This window comes from Buteo buteo, chromosome 27, assembly GCF_964188355.1.
Source record: "Buteo buteo chromosome 27, bButBut1.hap1.1, whole genome shotgun sequence".
NCBI classification, from domain to species: domain Eukaryota; kingdom Metazoa; phylum Chordata; class Aves; order Accipitriformes; family Accipitridae; genus Buteo; species Buteo buteo.
Window position 1 is genome coordinate 3,367,522 of NC_134197.1, and position 25,709 is coordinate 3,393,230.

Here is a 25,709-nt window from a genome sequence, read left to right on the forward strand (position 1 = left end):
GCCAGGCATGATCACATGCATACTTCACACCATGTCTGAGTGTTTTCCATGAAGAATGACAGATATTTGGCCAGATAAATAGGCCCAGAAAGGAGGCCCCGTGCAGCACTTATCAACAGCAATGGTCCATCGCACGGCAATCACCTGCTGCTGAAACCGATCTTCATGAAGAGGGCATATTCAAGGCTCTGTGCGCCATTGAATCTAGTTTCAAAAGGTAAGTTTCTCATTATAGGCAAGTTTGATTTATAGAGTAAGAGATGTGTATTTATAGAATAGGAACATTAACAACAGCAGTTCATTAAATTTCAAACACCAACATCATAATAAAAGTGAAAACAAATTTGAGGAAGCAGGAAACTTTACAAACAATAACAACAATTTTCTGAAGAAGGCACTTAATGCAGATCCATAGTAAAGGCTGTCTAGTTCAATCTATACATAGTGCTGCACATAAACATCTTCGCTTTGGGGAACAGAAAATTCTGTCAGTCAAAACTTTTTGTCCTGGCTTTGCCACTTAAATATCCCTGATGTTGCCCAGGAGGCAATGAGACTACTTATCTTTCTAGAACCATGCACAGTTAATGAATCAGTACAAAGGACTTATTTTGCTTGCGTTAAGATGTCTATAATTATGGAAGAAGTTCTGCCGATTTTTTGCGTAGGAGGACGGGAAGGATAAATGTCTGGGTTTAGAGAGTTCTCTCCTCGTCATGGCTTTTAATTAACAAACCAAACCTCTCTACAGCTGTGCTCTGTACAGACCACGGAGTAGCAGGTTCTGGGTTCATTCATCCTTGACCTGCCAGACCTTCCGCTTGTCGCCCAACCAGACAAGAAGCTGCTGCTCACAGCCAGCCGGAGCCCAGGCCTGGGAAGCAGCACCACGTCCCCGACACCCCCCGGCCCTGCAGGGCCCGGGACGGGGACCCTGACTCTGCCTGTCAGGGCGGCTCTGACCCAGCTGGGCTGCCGCCTTCCCCCCCGAGACCCATCCACGGCCCGATCCCGGCCCCTCAGGCCTCTCAAGCTCCGGTCCCCGAGGCTCCAGGCCCTCTCCACGCCCCCGGTGCCCGGCCCGGCCCCCACCTCCGCCTCGGCCCCGGGGCTCGGCGCCGGCTGCTAAGGAAGCCCAGGCGCGTTGCTAAGGGCGGCCACGTGACAGGCTCAGCCGCCAATGGTCAGGGAGAGGGTGGGAAGGCTGGCCGCTAATCAGAGCGCGAGAAATCCATGTCAGCCAATCAGCGCTGGCACCGTGCCCTCGGGGCGGGAGGAGGCGCTCATGATTGATGTTCCTCTTGCCCAATAATATTAGAGAATGGTTGGGCCGTTGCCCAATGGAGAATGGCACTAGCGGTGTCCCTGCTGTCCATCAACCGGTGGGCGTGGAAAGGGCGGGACTACCGCGGGGGCGGGCTCCTCGCTTGACAGTGATGGGCACCCTCTGTAACCTATGACTCCACGGGGCGTCCAGCCGCCGCCCAATCGAATGCAGGGAGGCGGGCCACGCGTGGCAGAACAAGCTGCGGTTGGTGTGCGCGGATGCCAGTCAGGGCGGGGTGGGGGAGGGGGTGCCGCCGGGCCGCTGTTTGTTGTCATCCCAAGATGGAGTTTCTGCTGGGGAACCCGTTCAGCACCCCGGTGGGGCAGAGCCTCGGTAAGGCGGCCCGGGGGGTGCAGGGGGCTCCGGGAGGGCCTGGAAAGCCGGTGGGGCCTCTGGAGGGGGCGGGGGGCTCCAGGTAGCGGGGGGCTCTGGAGGCAGCGGGGGGCTCTGGGGGTCGGTGAGGTGCTGTGGTGGCTGTGGGGGGTCTGTGAGGGCCCGCGGGGGGCTCTGGAGCCAGGGGAGGGGGGGGCATGTGGGGCTTAGTGAAGATCTTTGGGGGTTGTGGGGATCTCTGGGGCTTAATGGGGGGCTCTGGAGGCAGTGAGGCATTAGTGGGGGGCTGTGGAGGTGGGGGGGGCCTCTGGGGTTGAAGGGTTGGTGGGGGCTCTGGAGGTGGTGGTGGGTTTTCGGGGTTCATGGGTGCTGTAGGCCTTAGTGGGGCTCTCTGGGGGTTAGTGTGGGTCATGGAGGCCTCTGTGGGCAGCAGAGGGCTGTGGGGGTAGCGGTGGCTTTGGGCAGGCTGTTCGTCATGAGGAGGGAGCAACTCCACTTCAGGATGGTTGATGGATGAAGGGAAGTTGTTGCATCCCCCAGTTCCTTTTCCTGCATATGAGTACCTTGTTACAGAGCAACCCTGTCATTCAGCCACCTTTTTCCCGAAGTGTTGAAACCTCCCTGGACCTGTGCATATGCAGAGAGGGCGATGTGGTTATAGAGATAGAAGTACAGGCTCGGTTTTTCAGCCCAGAGCTTGAATTGTGGTTTTGCTAATGCTTTGGTGACATTAGGCAGGTTCTTTTGAGTGCACTTTCACTGTGCGGCTAGCCATAGGCCTTCCTGGGTTGCTGCGTCTACTCACTCCCTCCCACAGATGTGTTCACCCTCAGCTGTGGCAAGTCTGGTTTTGGTCTGGGTTGCCATGGCTGAGGCCACAGGAGAAAGCCTGGACACCACTTCTGCAGAGTTTGATAACTTGCCACAGTTGGGTGGGCTGTAATTGCCTCCTGCTTTCTTCTCTTAGGCCCTGAAGAAATATAAGATCTCTCACAGTGCAGTGGGAAAGAACAACACACTGGCTCAGGTTCCTGCAGTGCAGGGACCATGGCATGCAGTCCCAGAAACCAAGGCGATGTTCGGCTGAATGAATGCACATGTGCTAGCATCCTTCTCCAGTGAAACCATGCTCTTAGTTTCCTTGATTTGTTTCATAAGCAGAAGTAATTCTAATGCCTTATTTAGGGTTATATATAGTATAATGTATAGCTATGTATAGTCTAGTCTATAGCTATTCTACATTGATTTATGGGAAGATGGAAGACTTGTGTCTTTGGAAATTACAGTGGAAAAATTTTGCAGAGTACCTGGTCGTGGCCTCAAAACCCAGAAGTCCTTTTATAGTAGTTGCCTCACACACACATGCAGAGACACCCCCTTGTAGAGCTTTTACCCCTTAAATGGGTAAGTCTCGCATGTGCTTTGAAGATGGCTGGACTCTTGCTTTGTCAGACTATATGGAGCATATGTATAGCTTGCTGTTTTTCTTCCACCATCTGGGGTGTTTATTTCTTCTGGTTAGGGAGAGAAGTGCTGAGAGTTTGAGGATAATAATGAGAACAGTGAAAGTTAAACATGATTTTAACATGAATTTGCTTTGTTGTGTTTGGCCATCTGACCACATCTGGCAGGACAGCTGGCTGCTTTGCTGCTTGGACAAGCCTTCTACAATGAGCGTTGTTAAGGGAAGGCAATAATTTCTCATTTATTGTCAGATTCTTTTAGCATCAGTAAGTGGTTTAAAGGGGCTTCCTTAAGACTTAAGAATTGTTGGGGGAGGTTAGCAGTAAAATCTGCTTTTCTAGCCTTCTGCTTTTCTAACTCCGGAGTGCAAAGATTTTCATAGCTCTTACATCCCCCTGCTCTTTGAATGAGCAGTCGCTGCCAACTTAGAGGCTTCGAACACAAAGCTCTGAAGGAGTTGCTTTCATCAGATAAGGTTAGGTGTGCGTGAGGGGCTTATAATGCAGCTTCCCTTAATGGAAAATTCATCTGCACTTTAAGAATGTTTTTTCATCCCCGGGGGGAAGAGATAGCTGCAGATTTTATTTTGGAAGAAAATTTTTTCTGCTTCTCATATCACTGCCAGTTATCCCTTTCTGAGACAACAGTAAAACAAAAGCATGCCTTGTTCTCAGACGGTGCTATTTGCCCAGTGTTTCCACAGTTTTTTTTCAATGAGCTTGTCAAATATAATTTTCACTTATGTTTCTCTTCATTCTTTAAAAGAAACTGAATAATTTTGTATTTCTGTTTAAACATATTGTGTTGAACACAGTTGTGATGTTTTCAAGCAAGGCCTAACACTCACCATAAGGGAGGAGTGCAGAAAATTATGTAGGTCCATCAGCACACCAAGAATGCACGTTCTCTGCCAGGAAGTAGCAGTGGTTCACATGAAGATTTAATTAGGGCTAGACAATGTCTTCAGATAAATGCCAGGTCTCAAAGAACAAAGATGTCAGAGAAGGTTGGGGAGAGCTGAGAGAGGTAATACAAGGGATTTTCTCTTTTCTCCTTCTTTTTATCTGGATAATGTCTGAAGCTAGACAGGCTTTTTATGTTAACTCTTTTGCTTAATGTGGGAAAGTAATGCTAGGATGAGCTCAGAGGATTTGTAATGGAGATGGATAGAGTCTCCTGCATCTAAAGTGCTGGTTTAAATGGCAGCCAGGTTCCTCATCACTGAAAGCTACCTGGTTTTTGGACTGGCTTATATAGTAGCCTCTATGTAGTTTCCAGTGGTCACCTAACAGAAACTGTATAAGACATCACCATGGCTACTAATTACAAACCTAACTTAATTTTTCTTTAATACTTCAATTGACCCGTGGACACTGAACTGTCCTTATGTCTCTAGCAAGGTCCTCACCTGAGCAGAGGAGGTGGTTTTTGACACGGCTGCTGTGTGCAAGGGAGTCGGCTGCTGTGGTGTGCCTAGGAGATTCCTGAACTTAAAAAACATTTTGCTCATTCCATGTTGCTTTTTACCTGGAGGTTGCAGTGAACGGAGATAATTGCACCGTTTTACATATAAGATAAAAATCCTACCCAGGATTATGTAGCAGCATCCATTAGTTCTCAAAGGGTTTGTGAGCAAACGGTGCCTTTCAGCATTTCACAGGACTTAGAAGAAGTCTTCATGGTCCCTTCACCCCTTCACAATGTCACTTTTGTTGGTGGTCAGTGCCTCCTAGCAAGCGTCCTCGGGAAGATCCCTAAGCAGGGGTTGTGTGTGGAGCCTGATGTGCTGCTGGTGATTTTAACCAGTGCTGCGTGCTTGGCGCCCAGTGAATCCAGCAGCCATCGGTGATCCTGGATGAAGAGCCCAGGGGGGCACTGGAGCTTTCACTGACAGCTTGTGGTGCATGGCTCTGGCCAGCTGAGGGGTGGCCATGCCACCAGCCCTGGAGAAGGTCTTTGTGAAAGCTGGCAAGAGTCTAGAGGGAGGAATTGGGTGCCGCGGGTTTTGTAGGCTGCCGAGTGTGTCAGGGCTGACAAGATCCTTTGTGGCACTGGGTGTTGGCCCAGTTCTTAGGACTGAACTGTTTATTTTTTCCAATTAATACTGTAAATACAATAGACTAGATCCTTAGAGGAGGACTATTTTGAAGAATATTCCTGACCAGTGAGGAGAAGTACAGGAAGATGTGTAGTGAAACAGCTAAGACAGACTGCTTGCTACTGGGAGAGGGACTGACCTGGGGAAAAAGCTGCAATTTACAGTAGTGGGAATTTGCCTTGAGATTCAACATCCTGCCATAAATTGTGTTTTTATCTTTCTTTGTTCAAGGGAGCCATCTTTAAAGTGTCACCACTGTATTCAAGGTTATTAGAACAAATACCCTTACCGTAGGTTAGGGAAAACATCTTAGATGATTAAAGCTGATTGAATTACAGGAATGTGGAGTACTGGTGACTTTTTCTGCTCATTCTGCTTATTTGATATAGGCCATATGGCTTGCACATGAGGACACAGTAAAACCAGTTAGATTTTGTAGTATTTTTTTTTTTCAGTCTGGAGACTTTGCAGTTGCTTCAGGAGAGTATTTGTTTAAATCCAAACCAAGTCTTGCTGCTGGCCCCCCCTGCTCCCTCAGGTGCGAAGGGCTGAGTTGGGGCAGTGAAGTGTGAAATGGACTCCTCATGGGGTGATGGACAGGAGTGTTGAGGTCCATTTTGGTAAGGGCTCTGGTCAGGGCTCTGTGTGCTGCTGAAGTCAGCCGTTCTTGCTGCAGCCTGAAGTCTGCTTGACTTGGAGCCAAAGACCTCCAGGGAGAGAGGTCCAGCACCTGAGTTAAATGCACAGAGACCTGAAAGTTAATTTTTAACAATATAATAGAAATTAAGGTGTCCTGAATAACTGGGGGTGGGGGTGTTGATCAGATGATGCTGGTTTACATCCTTGGTCCCTGTTGATGAAGGGAGGTTTGAATGAGAGGTGCCGGTCTGGGCACTTGCCCTGGAGTTTGTTTTCAGAAGAGGCACAGTGCAGTGATTTAATACAGAGTATTGTTTAAGCAGGCTACGAAAACAGGGTTTCAGCAAAAGATACAGAGGCACTTTATTGAAGCAACAGTGAGGCAGACAGCTTTTCAATTGATTTTTATCAAAGCACTTGCAGTTTCCATTCAAGGCTGTGAAACTGATAATAAATATGGTGGACAGACTCTGTTTTCAGAGCTGCTGTTTTGTTCCCCCCTCTTTTTTTTTTTTTTTAATGAGAAAATGCCTCAGCTTGGAGGGGTGTATGAACACCTTTTATTTTCCTTTTCATAAGAAGCACTCAAGACCTTTCTGCAGGTTTCTTATATCTTAAGGGGTTTATGAGTCTTAGGAAAAAAAGGGTTCTAAATAAATGAGTTGATGGCTACATGTAAGAATAGAGATATATTACAGTGAGCAGCCCATGGTAATCCTGCAGGATAAATTAACCCAGGCTTTCTTGTCCACACACACAATTTGCTTAAGTTCCCTTCAGACTAAACTTACTGCTGTGCTGTGCTGTGCTGTAAGGAAAACATTTTTTTTAAGGACAGACCTTTTCCCAATGCCAGAAGTCAGTGTTTAAAGTGCACACCATAACCTTAGGATCTAGTACCAATAAAATTATGTGTTTGCAGCAGGCTGTTGGGGTCTCGATCATCTCTCTTTTCAGTCATTGCATTATAATAAAATAAAATGTCCTTTGCATTTAGCCATAGCCACTGAAGTATTGTGCCCTGTTCGAAGGTAAGCTTTTCTCAGTACAAGGTGTCAGTAACTTTTCTTGCTATCAAATGCCCACAGCATACGCTGTATCAAAAAGATGACTTTTGTCTTTGCCTGCAGTGAAGAGTGCACAAGAAGTAGTCTCCTTGGAGTTTAAGTACTTTTATAGGTACTCCTGTAGTTGCTAAAAATGCAGCCCCGCCCCCCCCCGCCCTTCATATAGAATTGTGCTAGTCATGCAAAAGAGAGTCTGATAAAGTGCTTTTAGTTTTATAAGATTATTTGGATCTGCTTTCACTTCATGACAATGGATTATGTTGTAAGGAGAATCTCCATGAAATATGAAAATGGATATCTTTGCTTTTAAAGGAGCAAATAAATACTGAGTCATGAATCTGGCAACTTGGAGAAACTACATACATGTGTGAAGCTGGATAATTAGTATAATACCATTTAATACTAGGTTTCTAAGACTGGATTTATTTTATAGGCACAAAAGCAGATTGTAGTTCATGAAGGTATTATAGCATGTATTTTTGAGTAATGCAGTTTTATCTCTTCCAGCACAGTACGCTTAAATGTATATTCCATATGCTCCTAATATAAATCTATATGTGAGAGGTTGCAGTGTGAGGACAGCTCGTTCCCAGTTTGATACTGCTCTGTTTGTGTACCTGGCAGATTTTTTAAACTGCATATTTAAAATACGCTTGACTAAAACCATGCAGTTAGAAAATGCCCACAGACCCTTCCAACTGATTTTGTATTTCATCCAAAACAATTTTCACCAAAAAAAGAAGTATTGTATGTTTTCCTTAGTTGAATTAAGAACATTTTTAAATTAGCCAGACTTTCCTTTGATTTTTGTGAACTATGTTGAGTTTTTAATTAAGTATTCTTTGAAGGTGATCAAGGCATTTGGTAGTATCCTCAGTCATAATGGTCAGTGGAGGAACAGCAGCAGTTTTTGCAGAAATTTTGATGAGATGATCCTTCATGGGAAATGACCCTGCACAGTACCTGCAGGGCTGGTGCTCTTCAGGGTTAGCCTGACAATCTCTTTTCTCATCTGGTATATCATACTTGACTCTGGGTAAATCATATCACACTTTGTGTTTTAGTTTCAAAGTCTGTGCAATGTATAGGTGATAAAAAGCATAAATGTCTGGAGAACACAGGGAAGAAACAAGTGTTGTAGGAGCCCTGAGAAGTAAGGAAGTGACCCAAAAGGCCAGCATGCATTAACACCTTTTTCCCCCCATATGAGTCTGCACAGATCATTCAGAACTAGTTTTCCATTTTCTCATTTGCATCCATCTGGGAATTACTAGTTTTCTATGTAAAAGAAACTTGTTGCTGAGTAAAAAAACCCTATCTACGATAGATAGGCCTTATCTTGTGTATTTGCTTAGTCATGCTGCTGATGGTTCTCCATGATTGTTTTGCTCATTTGTTTCAGTTATCGTCAATGGGAAAGGGCTCTTTTAAAATTGATGATTCTTGAGCATAAAAGATGCTGGTCTAAAGGCTTTGCTACAGCTTGGTCTCTCTTCCCTTAGGAGCAGGCCCTTTGCTACAGGTAAACATTTCTTTACCTAACTCATGGAGCCAGATCTTCCAACCTGTAGGCACTCTTCCCGTTGCTGAAGAAGGGGAGACACAAATAAATACAGCCAGTCTGTTATTGACAGCACTGTCTTTAAATTTAAATATGATTGTTCTGTACCTGCCAGAATTATAAGGTAGGCCCCATAATATAGTAACTCATTTCAAAATCAAGGATTAGGGAAGCAAATAAGTCCATGTATGTATATACCATGTCTGTGTTTGGGCGATTCCTGTCATGCCTATGTATAGACTATTTACCCATGCTTCTGTATCTCTCAGTTGACAGAAACCTTTGGCAGCTCAGTGTTTGCAACGTAGTCCAGAGAGCATCAGGAGACTCAAAAAATAAGTAGATATTCAAGAGACACCTGTTGAAGAATTTGGTTAGTTGGTAAGCCTGCTTATTCTTTGAGAGTAAGCCGGTCTGTTCCCCAGCTGGTCCTCAGAAGCCTTCTGGGTTAGATTACTTTGGGAAGAAATTCTTTGTTCAAATTCAGATCAAAGAAAACATGCACAAAGTGAAGGCACAGATTGGTGTTATAAACTGTGTTTGAACCCAAAGAACTTTGCAGAGCATCCGTTTCTTATTCTTAAGGCAAGAAAGACTTTGTTACATCCCAAATGTGGTCAGGAATGTTGAGGATATTGTTAACTTGGACATGTTGCATCCTCTGTATTTTCATGGGATACATCTACTGCAAGAAGTGTGACCAGCTTTGTATTTGACCCAAATAACAAAAAAATCACATTTCTGGCATAGCAAGTAAATGCAGAAAGTCCCTTTTTAAAATCTGGTATTTCCTGCCTTTTTTTTTTTTTTAACTTTAGTTTTGTCTCAATTATAGCTTTCTGCATTTATTTTCCTTTTGGAAGGAAAAGGGCGTCCTTCCTTGCCTATACACACAAAAAGCTACCTTGAGCAGATTAAAAAAGTTGCAAGCTTCAGCAGCTTTGCCTGCAAATTTTGGCAGGTCCTTATGTCCTGTACTAGGCCTATAGGCTAGCAGTATTTGATAGCTTCTGATCACTTTGTCTTCTCAGACTAACAAATACGTCTGTATGTTTTAATAGAGGCATTTTACTTAAACTGTGATGACCAAATACTTTCTGAAATACAGATATTTTTTTTCAGACATTTGTAAGGCTTTAATTAGTAATCTTGTCCAAAAAGTCAAGCCTGAAGTAAGTTTTTGACTGAGGTGATCCAGAGATGAGATACTGTATTGTAGCTCTTCCTTCCAAAACATCTTTCTTTGCAGTTGATGCAATGGACATCTGTTGGGCTCAATACTTTCACTCAAAAGTGCTTTTCCCTCTTTTATATGACGCTGTCAAGAATCTGAACTCCTCAGTGTTCACCAAAAAGCACTCCAATCAGTTAACAGTGTTAAGGAATTTAACCAGTTAATTGGTTCCTAATTTAAGATTAGGAGAGAAAATATGCAAACTTTGTTGGAATATTTCTTCTGGAGTGAATCTTGAAATCAGTCTCCACATTGTGACCAGTTATTACCTGAACACTGTCTATTATTTTTCTGAGCAGTTGTTGTGGTGTATAGGTATGATAATAAGATGATTGATGGTGAAAGGTAGGGGTTAAGTATATATTTCATTTTGGGGTACCCTTATCTCATGTTTAAGCTGTTGTAGTAAATAGCTTGTTTTTTCATTATCTTTGAGCTGCCCTTTCTCTACTGATTTTTCAAGTCTTCTAATTAGAAGGGTATTTTAGTGAAAAGAGAGATCTCAGACCTTTGTGAAATTTTCTGCTAGTACAAATAATGGTAAATCTGAAATTACTTATTAGACAAGAAGTTGTTATGGCAACTATAAGATGGCTGGCTAATCAGAGAATGAGATCAGTTTTTATTTACAAGCGTAATGAGCAATTAAGTTTGAGCAGCTGTCAGACTTGGAAAGTGATTAAAGTTCAGCAAACAACCCAAATGGGTCAGTGTTCAGTTCTGGTGGTTTTCTGACACTGCAGCTTGATCATGTGTGGGTTTTACCTACTATAATTAAAACTGCCTTTAAAATCCCCATCTATGCCAATGACTTGGCATAGCAAGTGAGTAATGAAAAATCCCTCTTCCAACCAGGTTCCTTAAAGGGTATTGGCCTTGAGTCTTGCTGCTGTTAATGAGGTATTTCACATGTAGCACCCCTTAAAGCAAACCTTAGTTTGCATGCTGGCTTGCAGAATCATCTCCAGGCCATTGATGATCTCCAGGAGAGACCTGAAACGGTACAGTCTCGCTCAGGCAAGCTTTACACCTCTAAAGGGCACTCTTTCATAAAAGACATCATTATACTGTTGTTAGTTGCTTAGGAAGCCGCTGCTGGGCTCAGAGGAAGGATGTGCACAGTGTACATGAACATAAAACCCAAAAGAAGTTGAGAAAGTCTTGATTCACCCGGAAACATAAGGGAATGCTCAGGAGAGGCTAACCTCAGCAGGAGCTGGTGAAGCTCAGTCATTCAGCTGGCCACCAGTGAATGGGTCCAGGTTGGCATCTTTGGTGATATTCATTGCTTTCCCAAGCAGGAGCAGTGACACTAGCATATATTAGTGTCACACTGCCAAAAAGGCTTCAGTAGGTTTCATATTTGTTATTCAGTATCCTGTGACTTCTCCTGTGTTGTTGATAAACAAGCTGTAAGCAGCAAAGACCGGAGAGCTGGTTCTCTGTAGATTCCAGAAGATCCTGTACATTCACGTTGGGAAAGTTACCTTCCCATCCATACTGTGCAGTTTTCAGAATGCACTAGATCATCCCTTTTCATCTGCAAGGATTTGCTTCCCTGCTGCACATGGTAAATAAGCCAAACTGGTTTTATGCCATGCTCAAAATCTAGTGTCCTAGTTAGAATTGTAACGGTCCAAGGACCAGTATAGTTATTTTCCAAAAGTGTGCTGCAGTCCCCTGATAAATTTACATTGGTTTTAATTTTACCACACTAACAGTATCATGTAATATAGACGATTGCAGTGGAACGTGAAATGTATAGGGACAGTTCCTGACCTGAAGAATTTACAAAGTCATATGACTGGATAACACAAGTTGGTGAATGGGGACTTATGGGAAAATTGAAATGACAGTCTTAGAAATGGGTATTTGCATACTTGATCTAAACTTCTGGTATTTACATTTTCTATTTATCAGTCGTTTTCAGGCTTATCTATGGCAGTGGCACAGGAGAAAGAGGGCTGTACAAATGGAGCAGAATTTTTAGCAGGGTTATTAGGGACCAAGAAATCCGCATTTCTCAGCCCATACAAGACGGAATTGCACACGTGTATCTTGTTATTATTGTTGCCTGATTTGCACTGAGAAGATTGGAAGTGTTTAGCTGCTAAGCTTTTACAGGCATAGCAAGCTTGGCTTGTTGGAACGGGCAGCTGGCAACAGAGCCCTTCAATGACAGCAACGTTGGCAAAAGTGATTCCTGTTACCTGGTGGAACAGGAGCCAGCTCTCCCCGCTTCCCATGGTGAAAACACTTAGTGTATTCCAGACACTGATCTTCAAGCCGTGGAGGTATTGGAGAGTTTGAATGGGATCGGAGGTAGCTGCCTCTTGCACAGGCCTGCTGTCATCCTGTAGAGCAGTGTGAGGGAAGGCTGCAAAATTGAAAAGCAAACCGAAGCATTTCACACTAGAAAACGTGAGCTGTCAGCCCTCAAAAGCTGCAGGCTCCTCACTGTCTAGTTTGCTTCTATGTGTGGGATAATCGTGGTCCAGAGGACACAGCTCTCATCTTCGTAGCTGTAGATAGATAGGAGAGCTGGGTGTGGAAACATGGACATGAAATAGTCTACTGCAAGATTTGTTTCTTTTAATTTGTAACACATTTTAATTATTGCGTATGAACGTTTACTTAAAAATTGGCGTATAGCATGCTGCAGTTAAGGAGTAAACTTGTTCTTGTAACTGCTTTCTTTGTAGGAATGAAAGATTTTCCCTTTTTTCCCCTCACTAAATATAATTAGTGTTTTCAGTTTATTTTAAGCATGTGAGAATGTGGGCAATTGACTTTAGGAGTAACCTGTAAAAAAATAATATAAATAATACTAATGTAGGAGCCTGATGGATTATCTTTGCCTTCAGTTTGTTTGCAGCAAACAACATGTTACAAGCGAGTGGGTGGGAGGGGGAGTTTTAAATATATGGGGATGGATTTTTAGAGTTTGCAGCTGACGTGGATTAAAAATTCTTAGAACATTTCATCCATGAAAGGCAATTAGTTTTGTTTTATGAATATGAAAAGCACGTAGCTTGTAAGTACTGGAGTGAAGTCCCAAGTGAGTTATTAGAACTTGCTTTACTCATGTAGTACAAAATTAGCCATCAAGAGCTGATAGATTTCAAATATAGCTCACTGACACACTGATCATCCATAACTTTTCATAAAGACATTTTTTCGGTCTCACCTGTAATTACTGGATGCCGTTGAAGTCTTGTACAGGGCAGCTAGTCACAGATGAGGACACCTTCTTGCTCTTGATGGTGCTTGCAACATTTTGTGCAGCTGGGATATCAAATTGTAATACCGCTCTGCCTACAGTTCTGGGTGGTAAAACTGCATCCGGCTGGGTAGAATATTCCTCTTTCTCTCTGTTACCTCCTCGTAGTATATTACTGGTCAAATACATTCTTCTGCTTTGTATGTGTGGTATTGTTTTTCTGCATTTGGGGGGGAATGTTTATGTAAAAAACTGTCATACTGGTGTTCTGTGCGACTCTTACAAATGCAGTAGAGACTTTTGGCATACTTGTTAACAAAGAAGTTGAGAAATAAATCACTACTTTCAGCTGCCCCTTCTCTCACATTAGTAAGTTAAGGTTGATGAAACGAACAGAGTCTGCATTTTTTTAGCAGTTGTTTTTTGGCATTAGGACAAATTTATGTGCATGTATTAGATAGTTTAAGAGCTTTTTTGGAATATTGGCATTGTCTGTAGCGAGTTGTCTTTCTGGTGAGAAAAGCTTCTCAACTACTAAGGGGTGTTTGGAAGAAGACTATTTTTTCAGCTTCTTTGGCTGGTTTCTTTGTCTGGCGTTTTTTTTTTGGATGGGGGAGAGCCAAAGACTCAGCTATTAAGAAATTTTGTATTTCTAGTGTTGGTGAGCAGGTGTTATTCATCCAGTATGTCAGTGTTTTAATACCTGAGATTCTTAGTTAAGGAACTGGTACCCCCAATTAGGGAACAGGTAGCCCCCCTCCCAATCATCCAAATTCCTTGGAGAAATTAAACCAATATAAAAACCCTGTGGCAAGTAGTAGGCTACAATCCAAGTTCTGCCTTTGGAAGTGGCTAAATGTTGGTGTGATTTGGTATACAGCATCTGCTGCCTTACTCTGGTCAAAGGAGGGGGAGATTTAAGTAGCCATCCCAACGCAGTGACCTGTTGAAACAATGCTGTGCTGATAAATTGTCCCATACAGAGTCATATGGACCAGTCACAGCAGTTGCAGTCTAATTCAGAAAAGGCAAATCCAAGGGAGAACATTTTGTCACCCGAAGGTTTTAATTTATGCTTTTGTGCCTCTCATCTAGAGAAGAAAGATGGACACTCAGAGTGTGATAATATTAGACTACTGGAAGTGTTGCCTAATAGATCACAGATGTTTGCGAAGTGGCAAGTCATCATCTCCGCTGATACAACAGTATGGGGGGACAGTCTGTCATGAGATGTGACATGTCATAAAGGAGCATTGATTTGTCGCTCCCCTACAGTAAATCACACAGTAAACATCTCCGTTCAAATCCATTAAAATCCATTAATACAGGACATATATTTTAAAACTGCTTTGACACTTCTGATTGAAGGCTTTAGCGTATTGATTTCTGACGTGAGCAGGTCCTTGTTTGTCAATCGTAAAGTAGCACCATACTTTGAATATTGTGGGTTTGCAGTGGGATGGGAATCTGGCCAAGGTCACTGCTGAAAGAGGTGAAGTAATGTGTGGTGCAGGCTCAGTTTTAGGGAAAAGTGCCTCCGAGTCATGCAAATGGCTTGATGAGCTGGGAGCTGCTGCTGTATGTCCTAGCTCTGAAGGACAGCTATTTACAGTACATAGGTCAACACGTTAGCTTTAATGAGCATACAGTACATAGGAGGAAGTTTTGATTGTTTTTTTTTTAAAGCTATATAGAATGAATAAGTCAGAGGGATTTCACTTTGTTTTAAAGAGCAGTAGTCTCTTTCTGCCATCTGTTTTGAAAGAGAGCAACTTGCATACACATGTCATTCAGTGGAGCATGCTGTCAGCAGCAACAATTTCTGCTGGTAGGGGAACTTCAGTGAGAAGATTCGTAACAAAAGTCTTTATTGTATAGAAACACACTATTCTGCTTGGGATCCAGATTCCAAATGCTTTTAAGGACTATGACTAAACCATCATTTGTGCCTGAGGTGAACGACATCTGAGTACAGAAACTGCCTGGACTAGGTTACCCCATCAGGCCATTTCTGTACAATACAATAGCGTAGTACTGGAAGGTCCATCTGGTTTTACAACCTGCAAATACATCAATACCTATGAGATGTGGTAAACTAAGCGAGTCAGGCTGATACGCTCCCTTGCCTATTCCAATATTTTTATAAGGATTTCTGGTTTTGATTTTTGTTCAGATGAAGCTCTGATCTGAGTATGAAAGAAAAATCTTCTCTGTTGTACAGCTGTTAATATTTGTTTAATATGTATTAATCCACTCACCTTGCTATGCTTCTGAAATTGCTGTGCAGCTATGCTCAGTTAATCAGCTGTAGTTTCCTACTCCTGAGAGGCTGAGTTTGTGGGCAATGTCTTTTCTGTAGCATATCTAAATCACAGGAGTGTCACAGCATAACTGTGAATACCATGTGGTCTTTAAAAAAGCACAATAATTGCATATTTCATATTCACGATTGCAGGCAAGTGTGATCTGGAAGGCACATTTGAAGAAGTTTGGCATTTGGGCGGCAGCTTCAAAAAGAAGAAAACCTGAAAGTTAATTGGAGAAAATGACAGTTCCCAGTTTACTTCTGTGCCTTCAAACAGCATTCGAGCTAAATACTCATTATGATTGCACATGTGCATGTCCACAGCTTCTCTTGTTATTTTATTTTAATGTAGACTCCACAGTCATTACAAACTATGATTATTCATTTATTCAGCCCCAGAAGCTTTGGCAAAACAATGAGTGGAGGATAGATGACTTCATTGCAAAGAGTTTCTATGTAAGCATAGCTAAAATCAATTGAAAAATCACACTGGTCAAAGTGGATGACCAGTGCTGCAGCAGTACAACCCAAATCACGTTTTTCTGTAATGCCTTGCAGTTCAGATTGAGCCCGTTTGTTCTAGCTGACTGGCTTTTTCTTTGGAAGTGTGAAGCTCAGCATTTTCAGAGCAGTGTGAAATAAGGAATGTAGAAAAAGGACTTGGAGCAGTGAGGTGGCTAATTGAAAAATGCTATAGGAGCTGTGCTTTCTAACAAAGAAACTGGCAGGTTTTTATGAGTAAGTCACTTCAGAATTGAGTTTTGATCTTGAGTTTTGAATGAGTCACATTTATTTTTTAATAGCAGCGTTTTGATAAAAAGGAAAAAACCTCCTGTTGGTTACCATAATGTCTAAGTGTCCGTGACTGTCTTTCTAAAAGCAAATATAGAGAAGGCAAGAATAGACTGTTAAGTCCAGGAGTATCCAAGTGTGTTATTCTAGTGTATCTGTCTTCCAAGTGAGATGTCTTGAACTCAGCAGCTATGTGAATGCTGAGGATCTTTAGTCTTATCTTCATTTTGCTTGGACAGCTGAAATATGTTTCTGTGGCCTCTGTATGGTCTTTCCCCCGGTCTTATTGACGGTGCTGTGCAGGTCATTGATGATTTGTTGAATCCAAGAGAGACAATTGCAGTCACAAAACATAACGATGCTTTAAAGCAAAACAGTTCTATAACCTATAGCTTGGAGGAGAGATGCTATCATCTCATTCAGTCGCTTATCTTTCCTTGTGAGCTATCTTGTGTGTTTTGCATTGCCTTGCAAAACTCCTCCCCCCGCCTCCCCCCCGCAAGACCTTTGTCTATTCTATAAAAGCATTTTGCATTTGACCTCAGCTGATAGCCCTTGCTTCTGAGAGTTCTCCACTGAGCTGAAGGGAGGGGTACCAGTAGGATGGTAGTAAAAGTCTGCTAATACTGTGGCTTCTTCTGTTCTCTGTCAAATATTATGCAGAGTGAAATATAACACATCTGACTGTTTGATTTGCTAATTTCAGTCTTGGAGCACAGCTGGTAGGCAGGTGGACTGTTAAGAGGCAAGACAAAGATCTAAGATCCACAATCTTCTGAACTTCCAAGCAAAAAAAACCACCCATGTTTTATGCTACTTGAACACCAAACACTGTTGGAGGGGAGGGGAGAAATTTGGAATTGGAACTTTCTTGCTTTTGGATCTCCCTAATACAGTGCGTTGGTGTGCATGCTTCTTGCATAAAGAGGTGGTTTTTTGTGCGTAATTCTTCCCAAACATATGAATCAGGAGTCTCTGAAGCAACACCTGGAGAAGTCCCAAGAGAGGAAACTGTGATTTCTCTGAACACAAAGATCTGTTCATTCACGAGATTCTGGTATTCAGACAGAAAACAGAACAGTTCTGCCATTTTCATATAATGTGATATAAAGCTAGTGCAACGTTTACTTTTCACTTTTGCCTTTTCTTTCAAGAACATTATGCAGCACCACAGTCATTTACTGGTGCTTATAGATAGACCTTTTGGGGAGATTTTTACCCTGGTTGTGCCTGCTGTGATCATTCAGCTAGAGTAGATGTTGTCAGTGCTTCCAGCAGTCAGTTTTTCAGTCTCAGCTGTGTAAGCATGCATATGGCATGTGAGTTAAATAACATACAGACTTCAACTTGTGCAATTGCAATCCTAATGAAAATCTTCAGGCAGTCTCCATCAGCAGGTTCAGTATAATGGTCAGAGGTGAGCATTGGAAGGGGGAAGCAGGGAAGAGTGAGGAGTTCTGCTTTATCTCATCCGTATGTGAACAAAGTCAAATTTTAAAAGTGTCATCAACATGGAACTGTAACTTTGAAGCAAAAGTAGTATGGACTGAAAAGGGCTGAGAGCGGCTTCTTGAGGACAACTAGTGTTAGCATTTCTTTTGAGCTGCGTTGAAGATGGGTGGTAAAAGTTCTTCTGTTTTTTCCCTGCATTTAAAAGAGCATTCCCGTCCTACCCTGCACAGCCTGTTTATTATGTGTTGGTTACATAGGCATTTCTGACTTGATTTCCTTGTGGTGACATCTCTTGGGTTGGAGCAGGTTGCTCGAGAAGAGGCTTGGCTGGGGGGTGTGGGCACTGAGACTGTTTACACTGAAAACTTTGCACTACTGAACAGTGCCTTCTGAATGCCCTGAAATGTACATGATTTCAATGTGAGCAGGGAAATACTGATATTGCCATTTGGCAGAGTGTGGAAATGCGGCCGCAAGAGTTAGATATCAGAGGGAAGGTGTGAATGAAAAAATAGCAGAATTTTTTCTTTTTGCGGACTAGAGATAAGCTAATGCTTGCGTGTGCATATGCAGCGTCCAAGGTCTGCGGCATGTCAGGCGTGGGGTGCCAAATTGTCTGTCTTTCTACCAGAACATTTTTTCTTTAATTTGGGAAACATGGTGGGAACTGATAGCATCTTGTTTCTGAGAGAGACTTTCTGATAATCTCACTGGTGGTATCATGTCTCCGTGTGAGACACTAACTCCTGGCCCCTGCTGCAGTGACAAACTCGGCAATAACACAGCGCTCGGAGTTGCTCTCGGGTCAGAAGCTGTGCAAGGCACCCTTGGCACCCAGGCTGGGAGTTGCCAGCCCTTTTGTTATGCAATTAAACTATACCATAAACTCTTCAGTTCAGTGAGGGGAGGGGCAGGAGGGACTCCTACTCATTGCCTTTTTCCTTGTCTGATTTAACATTTCTTATGTCACACTGGAATCCTTTGGTCATGTTCCAGAGTCCTTGTGTGAACTAGTGCCATTTAGATGCCTTTTAATGAGGTTGAAAGAGATTGAGGAACTGGTGACTTTTTTAAAGGGTATTTGCATGATTTGCATGCCATTCCTTTGCAATTCTGTGATAGTTTCCAAAACCTGTTTAATCTTGTCAGTGGTATCTGTCTGCTGTTTGAGGAGCAGACTCAGAGATGCATGGCTTCCAAAATGTCCAGTAAATACTGGACAGGTTATTGAGTGTTTTTAGGTTACTGCATTTTGAATATATTGGGCAGGGATTCTCTTACGGATGAGTGCAGGCAGAGCTTTTTCACCAGAAATCCAGAACTACAACCTGCTGCGTTTTAGTTTTGGAATAGCTCAACAGGCTTTCAATTCATCGCAGCGTAATACTGTTCTTCAAACAAATCACACACAAACTCGTATGCCTCTCTGCAGTCAGTTAACTCCTTTGTAACAGTTGAGAGAGCACTGCAGCAGCAAATCTGGGTCACACACGCTACAAAGGACAAACGACTACAGATGACAAGAGCTTGTGTGCTCTCTGTCGCTGAAGAAGAGACTAAAATTAGCTTCTGACTCTTATTCGGATTAAAAATTACCCAAGGGGAAAAGAACTAATTCTCAAAAAGACAACTGTTACATCTTAAACTCACACAGTCTCAACCACGTATTACTCCAACTAAAGAACAGAAATTCAAAAATAAAAAGGCGGTAACCAAACTTTCTGGGAGAAAGGGGATTTTGTTTTCCATAGTGTATCTCAGAAGGGAAACACAAATAAGGTTATTGGGGACTCCAGATGAGTGTTCCTGTGCTACCCTCCGTACAGTGCTGCAGCAGCATCTCTTCACTTTACCGTCTCCAAAATATCACACTTTTTAGCTGTGGAGTACTGCCATATACACATTTTGTCAAAATAAACCTTAGCTAAACGGGTTTTACAAGAGCAATGAATGAATTTGCTGCTAGCACAACTTTGTGCAGGATCAGCATTTTCCACAATCATTTATAAAAAGTGATTAGAGGAGACCAGAGAGTATGAACGTTGCTAAGTCGCTGCCTGATGCCAAATGCTGTCAAGAAGACACAAATTTGTTAATATAGTTTTAGATCAAGAAAACAAATCATATGCCCAGCTTAAGGAATACCCTCTATTTAAGGTGTAATCTCTCATTTTGCAGCGCTGTGCTTATAAATCCTTTGCAGCTTTGGGGATCACCTTCTCCAGCAGAACAGATGTAGTGATTTTCTAAAAATATATATCTCTGAATATTAATGGTTTTTTTCTAATGTTAAATGTTTTCCTAAGCAACAAGGACTATATGAAGGCGAAGGCAGATCACATTCTGTAGGAATAAAGCCTTATGTACAGTATAAGAACAAAATGCAGCTAATGAAAGTGATTGTTGGAAGTAGCTATGCACAAAGATGAATTCCTGTATCCCAGAAAACATTAAACAGCTCTGCCTGCACTCTTCCTTAAGAGAATCCCTGCCTAACATATCCAAAATGCAGTAACTTAAAAATACTCAATAACCTGTCCAGTACTTATTGGACACTTTGGAACCCATGCATCTCTTTGAGGCTCCTCCTCAAACAGAAAGAGTTTTCGTTGCCACTCTACCATGAGGTGGTGATGGCTGGAAAAGACTCAGAGCTGAAGATGGCAGAGCTGGGAGTTTTGCAGCCTCCCACCCTCCGTTTCCTTCCTGGTGGGTGAGACCCTGTGCAGCCATCCCCATGCCTTGCAGCACTGCCTCTCTGAGTGGGAAGCGAGGCCTGCAAAGAATGCTCTCCTGTTCCATAATCTCCTTTTCCATGGAGTCCTCTCCATTCTGGAGATAGATGGCTTCTTTTCAGCACTTTCTACTTGGATTTTGCATAGCTGTCTGGTTTGTCTCAGACTCATGCAATTACTGTCCTTGGTGGAGCTGCTTTAGCCACAATTCTGGTGTAGACAAGTCACTGAAACTTGAATTACCCAGACATATAGTCTTTCTCCAAATAACATCCCATAATTATAGCCTGTGGGCATCTATATCCTCAGTCACATATGTTAACGGGAAGACGTCATTGGTAAACAGAAAAAGAGATGTGTGAAGTCCTTGGAGCCTGGCGTTCTCAAACAAAATCTGCCTTGTTCTGGGGGACAGATTGGGGTCTGATGTAAAGACAGAAGGATAGTTGGGAAGGTGGTATCTGTGGTTTTATTTCTGCTTTAAAATGTTTAAAAGGTTTTGTTTTTTTTTCTTGGTTTATTTTGCATTTTAAAAATGCTTTTGTTTACCCTATTTACCCTCCAACATTGGATGCCAGGGATCTGTAGAAAAACCTAGACTAATTTAATAAAGAAGGTCACATTTGCCTTGAAGGTCCCCTTTCTAGGTCTCTCTGGTGGCAGACTTTACGTTCAACTCTGTAGCATTTCTGAATGTGGGTAGCGTAACACACATAGGGTTTGAATGCTGCAAGTGAGAAGTGTGAAAAATTCAGGGGATGTTCTAGGCACCACTAGACAGAACTATATTGATTTAGGAGGAAATCCCAAGGAGGAAATAGTTCTTGTTAACTGATTACTTGAAGTTATGGTTATGCTACTCTTGCAGACGTCTATAAATTAAACTGCCAACAGTTGGCATCTGCCACTGTCACAGTGCTATAGGTCATCCTTTCCTTAGAATTTAGTCTGATGCCAGAGTGACTTACCCGCCACGCAAATAGTGAGGGGGCATTTGGGAGTCAGGAGGAAGGCAGATTGTGCTTGGGAGATGTGTATGTAGTCCCAGCATGGAGAGGAGAGTGGGTTCACAGCATGGGATGGAGGGAAGCAGTGCCCAGCCCCCTGGCAAGCAGACGCTGAGGGACCCCAGTACAGAAGTAAAAGAGTTCCGGGCAAAAGGGGGTGCCCATGAATGATTTCGTGACCTGAACTGTCACGTGCTAAATGTTTTCACGTGCTGGTGGTTCTTTTCACACTGAAATTCTAGAGTTCCTTGAATTCTGTTTCCAAGGTGCCATCTTTCCTCCCTCAATTCATGTGGAGGTATTCTCCTACTAAAACAGGGAGGAGGTCGTATTGATTTTGGGGAGATTTTCCTACCTCATAACTTGCCAACAATGCAGCACCTGAGAAGTTTAAATTGGAATTAGCTGACATTTTCCTACTCTCCCAGGAGTTTAGGAGTCTTTGAAGAACAGCCCATCTATGTGGGCTGAAGGTGGTGAGCTTGAGTGATAATTGATTCTGTCTGGAAACTTCTATGCTGATCCCTAAAACCAGGAGGGAAGGTTTGACATTACTTACAGTCAGTGGGGACTCTTTTTTTTTTCCCCTGTCTTTCTTTTACTGGATAGTTTCAGCTCAGAGTAACTGAAGATGGATTGAAGTATAGTACCTAATCAGGAAGATGTGAAAAGATTTATTTTTCTTTACAGAAAAGGCCACAGATGGCTCTCTGCAGAGTGAAGACTGGACACTTAACATGGAGATCTGTGACATTATCAACGAGACAGAAGAAGGGTATGTGCTATTTCAGCAGACTTTGAAAGGTTCATGAACACAATCTTCATCCAGTCATAGTCAGCATGTGAGGAGGTGCAGTGAGTCTGGGGGCAGATGCTCATAGTTTGAATGCAGTTTGCATACAAGTTGCTTAGTTTTCCAGCTCCTTAGGCATTTCAGAAAACTACTGTATGATACAGCACTTTCTGTGGTCGGTCTCTGCTTGGGATGGCTGGGGTGAAAAATGTATTGTTGGAGAGGGTACTGACTTTGTACTTCTGGGGTTCTTGTTTTCAGCAGGTGTTATCTCTTTGCAGTGCTGCAATGCTATTAATTTCAGCCATTTGAATAGAGACCTTCTCTGATGCATCTCCTTCAGCATCAGAAAAGCTGTGCTGCTTGCAGTTTGCAGGAGAACTGATGACTGGTCTTACGCCCTGGGCCTTTTTCTGAGTAGGTCTCAATTTTTCCTGCTTGATCAACATCCTACCTTCTTGGAGGCCTTGGGCATTGCTCCGGTCTTGACTTCTGTGGTATCTTGTCTCCTCACATAATTCTACATGACCCTAGTTTGGTTGTAGTCAAGTAATCTGAAGTTAACACACATGCTTATGTCCAGCTGGAAGCGGTACAGGATTCCTTTTCCCACAATATATGACATGTGAAAAGTGTGTCTGATCTGTTTTTTAAAAACGGTGTATTTCTCCTTCAGTCCAAAGGATGCCATTCGAGCACTGAAGAAGAGGCTGAATGGAAACAAAAATTACAGAGAGGTCATGCTGGCACTGACGGTGAGTGGAGGCAGGCTGGAATGCCTCAAAAGGGCAGAATCCTTTTCTTTTGTCATTTTCCTTTTCCTGGCAGTTTCTTGAATGTACACACTATTTGCTTTAGCAGCCACTGCTCTGCTCTTTTCTTCTCTCCAATTGCCTCCTCACTTCCTTGGGGAGAGTTGCTGGAACCTTTGCATAGCATTTTTCTGACTCAATTGATTTTTTTTCGTGGATCTTATTCATCCGAAGTACTGACTGAGGAAAATTAAAGTAGCCCAAATGGGTCTGTTCCCTTCTACTCTCCTCTCCCTGTGTCCAACTGTTTCTCCACTCCAAGGCAACAGCTGTGGGCATATCTGCAAGTGAGGATGGTGAACTTGCCATATTTTCAGCTTCATAAGTAGCTGATTCACAATTACCCTTGTGAATGGATCTGTGTAGGAGACTCGTGTTAATTTATGCTGATCTAATTTCACTCAATAAAGTGTAAATTATATTCTGTGCATTTAGGCAGCACTGCTAAGGTGTGAGATAATTTGCCAGTGACCTTTCCTACTGATGACTTTAGCTAGGGGTTTCCTGGGTAATGCAGCACTCCTGAACATGTGGTGCTGGGCAGGCTCTGCACAGCAGCAGTCTAAAGAATGAGCAGCAGTAACTAGATCGAGTTATACTCCTGTGGGTAGGTGATCTGTATGATTCTTTCACACAGCTCTTGTTGCATCTCCCTGACGAAGCGTAACTGTACTTTCTGTCTTCTTGCCATTTCCTATCCTGGATTGTCATTTTGACAGATTACCAAAGACCAAACCATGAGATTATCCATTGTGCAGGAAAGAGCGAAATTCATCAGGAATGAGTCCGTGTCATCAGGGCTGATGAAAGTAGCTGAAGTAGGAGAGTAATTACAGACTCCTCAGATACAGAGTCACAGTGGTTATTAGGCATGGCTGTAAGGAGAAGTGACGCATTGGATTTATCTCCATGCTAATCATGTTCTTCAGAGAAAAATCAACAGCTGTTCTTCCATGGCAGTTGAATGGCAACTGGAAGGTGCCTCTAGCTAGGTTGCAGGGGGAAAATGTGTCAAAGTATAACCTGTCAGAACATTCACAAGGGAGTGTTTTGAATGAGTGAAGATCATTCACCTGAATTCCCAACTCTAAAACATGGCTTATAGCTCAGAGCAGCTGGGTCCAGCTGTGTTCCAGGTACATAGAAAATGGTGGAGTGCCACAGCACGATAATATCTCACTGTGACAGGATGTCCTTTGTCTTACCTCCTCTTGATGTGCTGCTGTGTACTTAGCTGTTCAGCTGCGCAGGTTGGAAAGTTCTGCTCTGAAGAGGAAGAAACTGTATGTCTTTATCTTGAACACAGGGAAAGGTAGATCACAAAAGTCCCCAATATGTTAATGGTGGGTGAGGTACATCTAAATGTGTGTGTAGAAAAGTAAGCTTTTTGGTAAAATTGGAGAAGAAGAGAAGAATTAAGAGTATAAGTGTAATTTCTCCTCTGTCTTCTCTCCCTCCCATCAAAAGTTTTAAAATTAAAAAAAAAAAACAAAACCAAAATCAGAAACCAACCACATAGGTGCTGTGTGTGTGATCAAGCTTTGCTCCAACAATGAATGGGTTTTTTTGTGTGTGTAGGTGTTGGAGACCTGTGTGAAGAACTGTGGCCATCGCTTTCACGTCTTAGTGGCAAACCGTGACTTCATAGATGGTGTTCTGGTGAAAATCATCTCGCCCAAGAATAATCCCCCCACTATTGTACAGGATAAAGTACTAGCACTGATTCAGGTACACAACTTGTCTCTGCTTCCATATGTTGCTGCCTGAAATAAGGACTGTCTGCTTCAGTGCTACGCATCACTAAACAGGCTGTCATCATTAAAAATGTGGCAAGTTTTTTATATGTAAAAACAAACAGTATATCCAGATTGGCAGGGAAGAGCAGACATGCACACGCATAGATACTTTATCCAGGGAGAAATGTCTGGATTCTAGTTAGAGGTACCAATGTACTCTAAAACAAGAGGACTTAATAAAAGATACATGGATGGCTTTGCAACTTAACAGTCAAATCTAGAAGCTGGAGACTTGCTTCTGTGATGGACTTGTCATCTGAGGCCAAGAAATTTTAGAGGATCGCATTTTCGCTGTCAGTTGCAGAACACTTACCTTTCTGTGTCTGTTTCCCTGATGTAAAATGGAGCTGTTTCCCTCCATTAGAAAGCATTCTGAATTCCTTTTAAAGATGGTTATAGAAAAGTAAATGACCATATAGGAGTTAAAATGTTTTTGGTGTCTTTTCTCTGGTTATTGTGCAGTAAAAGTGCACTGTCAGATCCTTGCCTGCAGTGGAGAAGTTCAGACGTAGGCCTGTCTGCCCCTTTTCTTTTCTGTGCAGCGTGACAATAAACAGCCATGTTAATTCCACAAACCATTAGCAACACATGAGGAAACATTGGTGCCTGCCTGGAGGAAATCTGACAATTATAGGAAGCTTTATCACTAAGCTCCTACAGGCTATTGCATACACCAGAGACTAAAAGACACTGCGTATTTAAAATGATATAAACCTGCTGCAGTGTTTCTTATGGGAAGGTATTTACAAATGCACAGCATAGTGTTCCAAATATACTTCTGATTTTTGTGGCAAAGCATTCAGATGAGTTTCTGCTGGTTTATTTGTTATTTGGATACACAGATAGGACATCGTTAGAGCTTGACAATGTAAATAAGTGATTTCTGAACAGGAAATACGCTGGGTGGGGGAATTAGGTGGGCATTGTATTGGCGTCTGTGGGGTCCCTTTATTTCTGGTCTCTAATCTCAAGGCTTTTAAAGAAATAGCACAACATTAATGAAATTATTAAAAGCAATTCTTGTGCATCTGACTGAGCCCTCGGATGTCTGCCTGCTTTGGTGGGAGAGCTGAT

At 42.7% G+C, this 25,709-nt stretch overlaps 1 protein-coding gene across 4 annotated transcripts in view; it reads left to right on the forward strand.

The window, feature by feature from the left end:
• The first annotated feature begins 1,570 nt into the window (after positions 1-1,570).
• Positions 1,571-25,709, forward strand: part of TOM1L2 (target of myb1 like 2 membrane trafficking protein) — a 58,887-nt gene continuing 34,748 nt past the window's right edge. For all 4 annotated transcript variants that reach the window (XM_075058878.1, XM_075058879.1, XM_075058882.1 and 1 more), the window contains exons 1-4: positions 1,571-1,660; positions 21,925-22,009; positions 22,704-22,782; positions 24,418-24,567. In XM_075058878.1, coding sequence (XP_074914979.1) covers positions 1,609-1,660; positions 21,925-22,009; positions 22,704-22,782; positions 24,418-24,567 — 366 coding nt within the window. In that variant the 5' untranslated portion in view covers positions 1,571-1,608. The remainder of the gene's footprint in view (positions 1,661-21,924; positions 22,010-22,703; positions 22,783-24,417; positions 24,568-25,709) is intronic.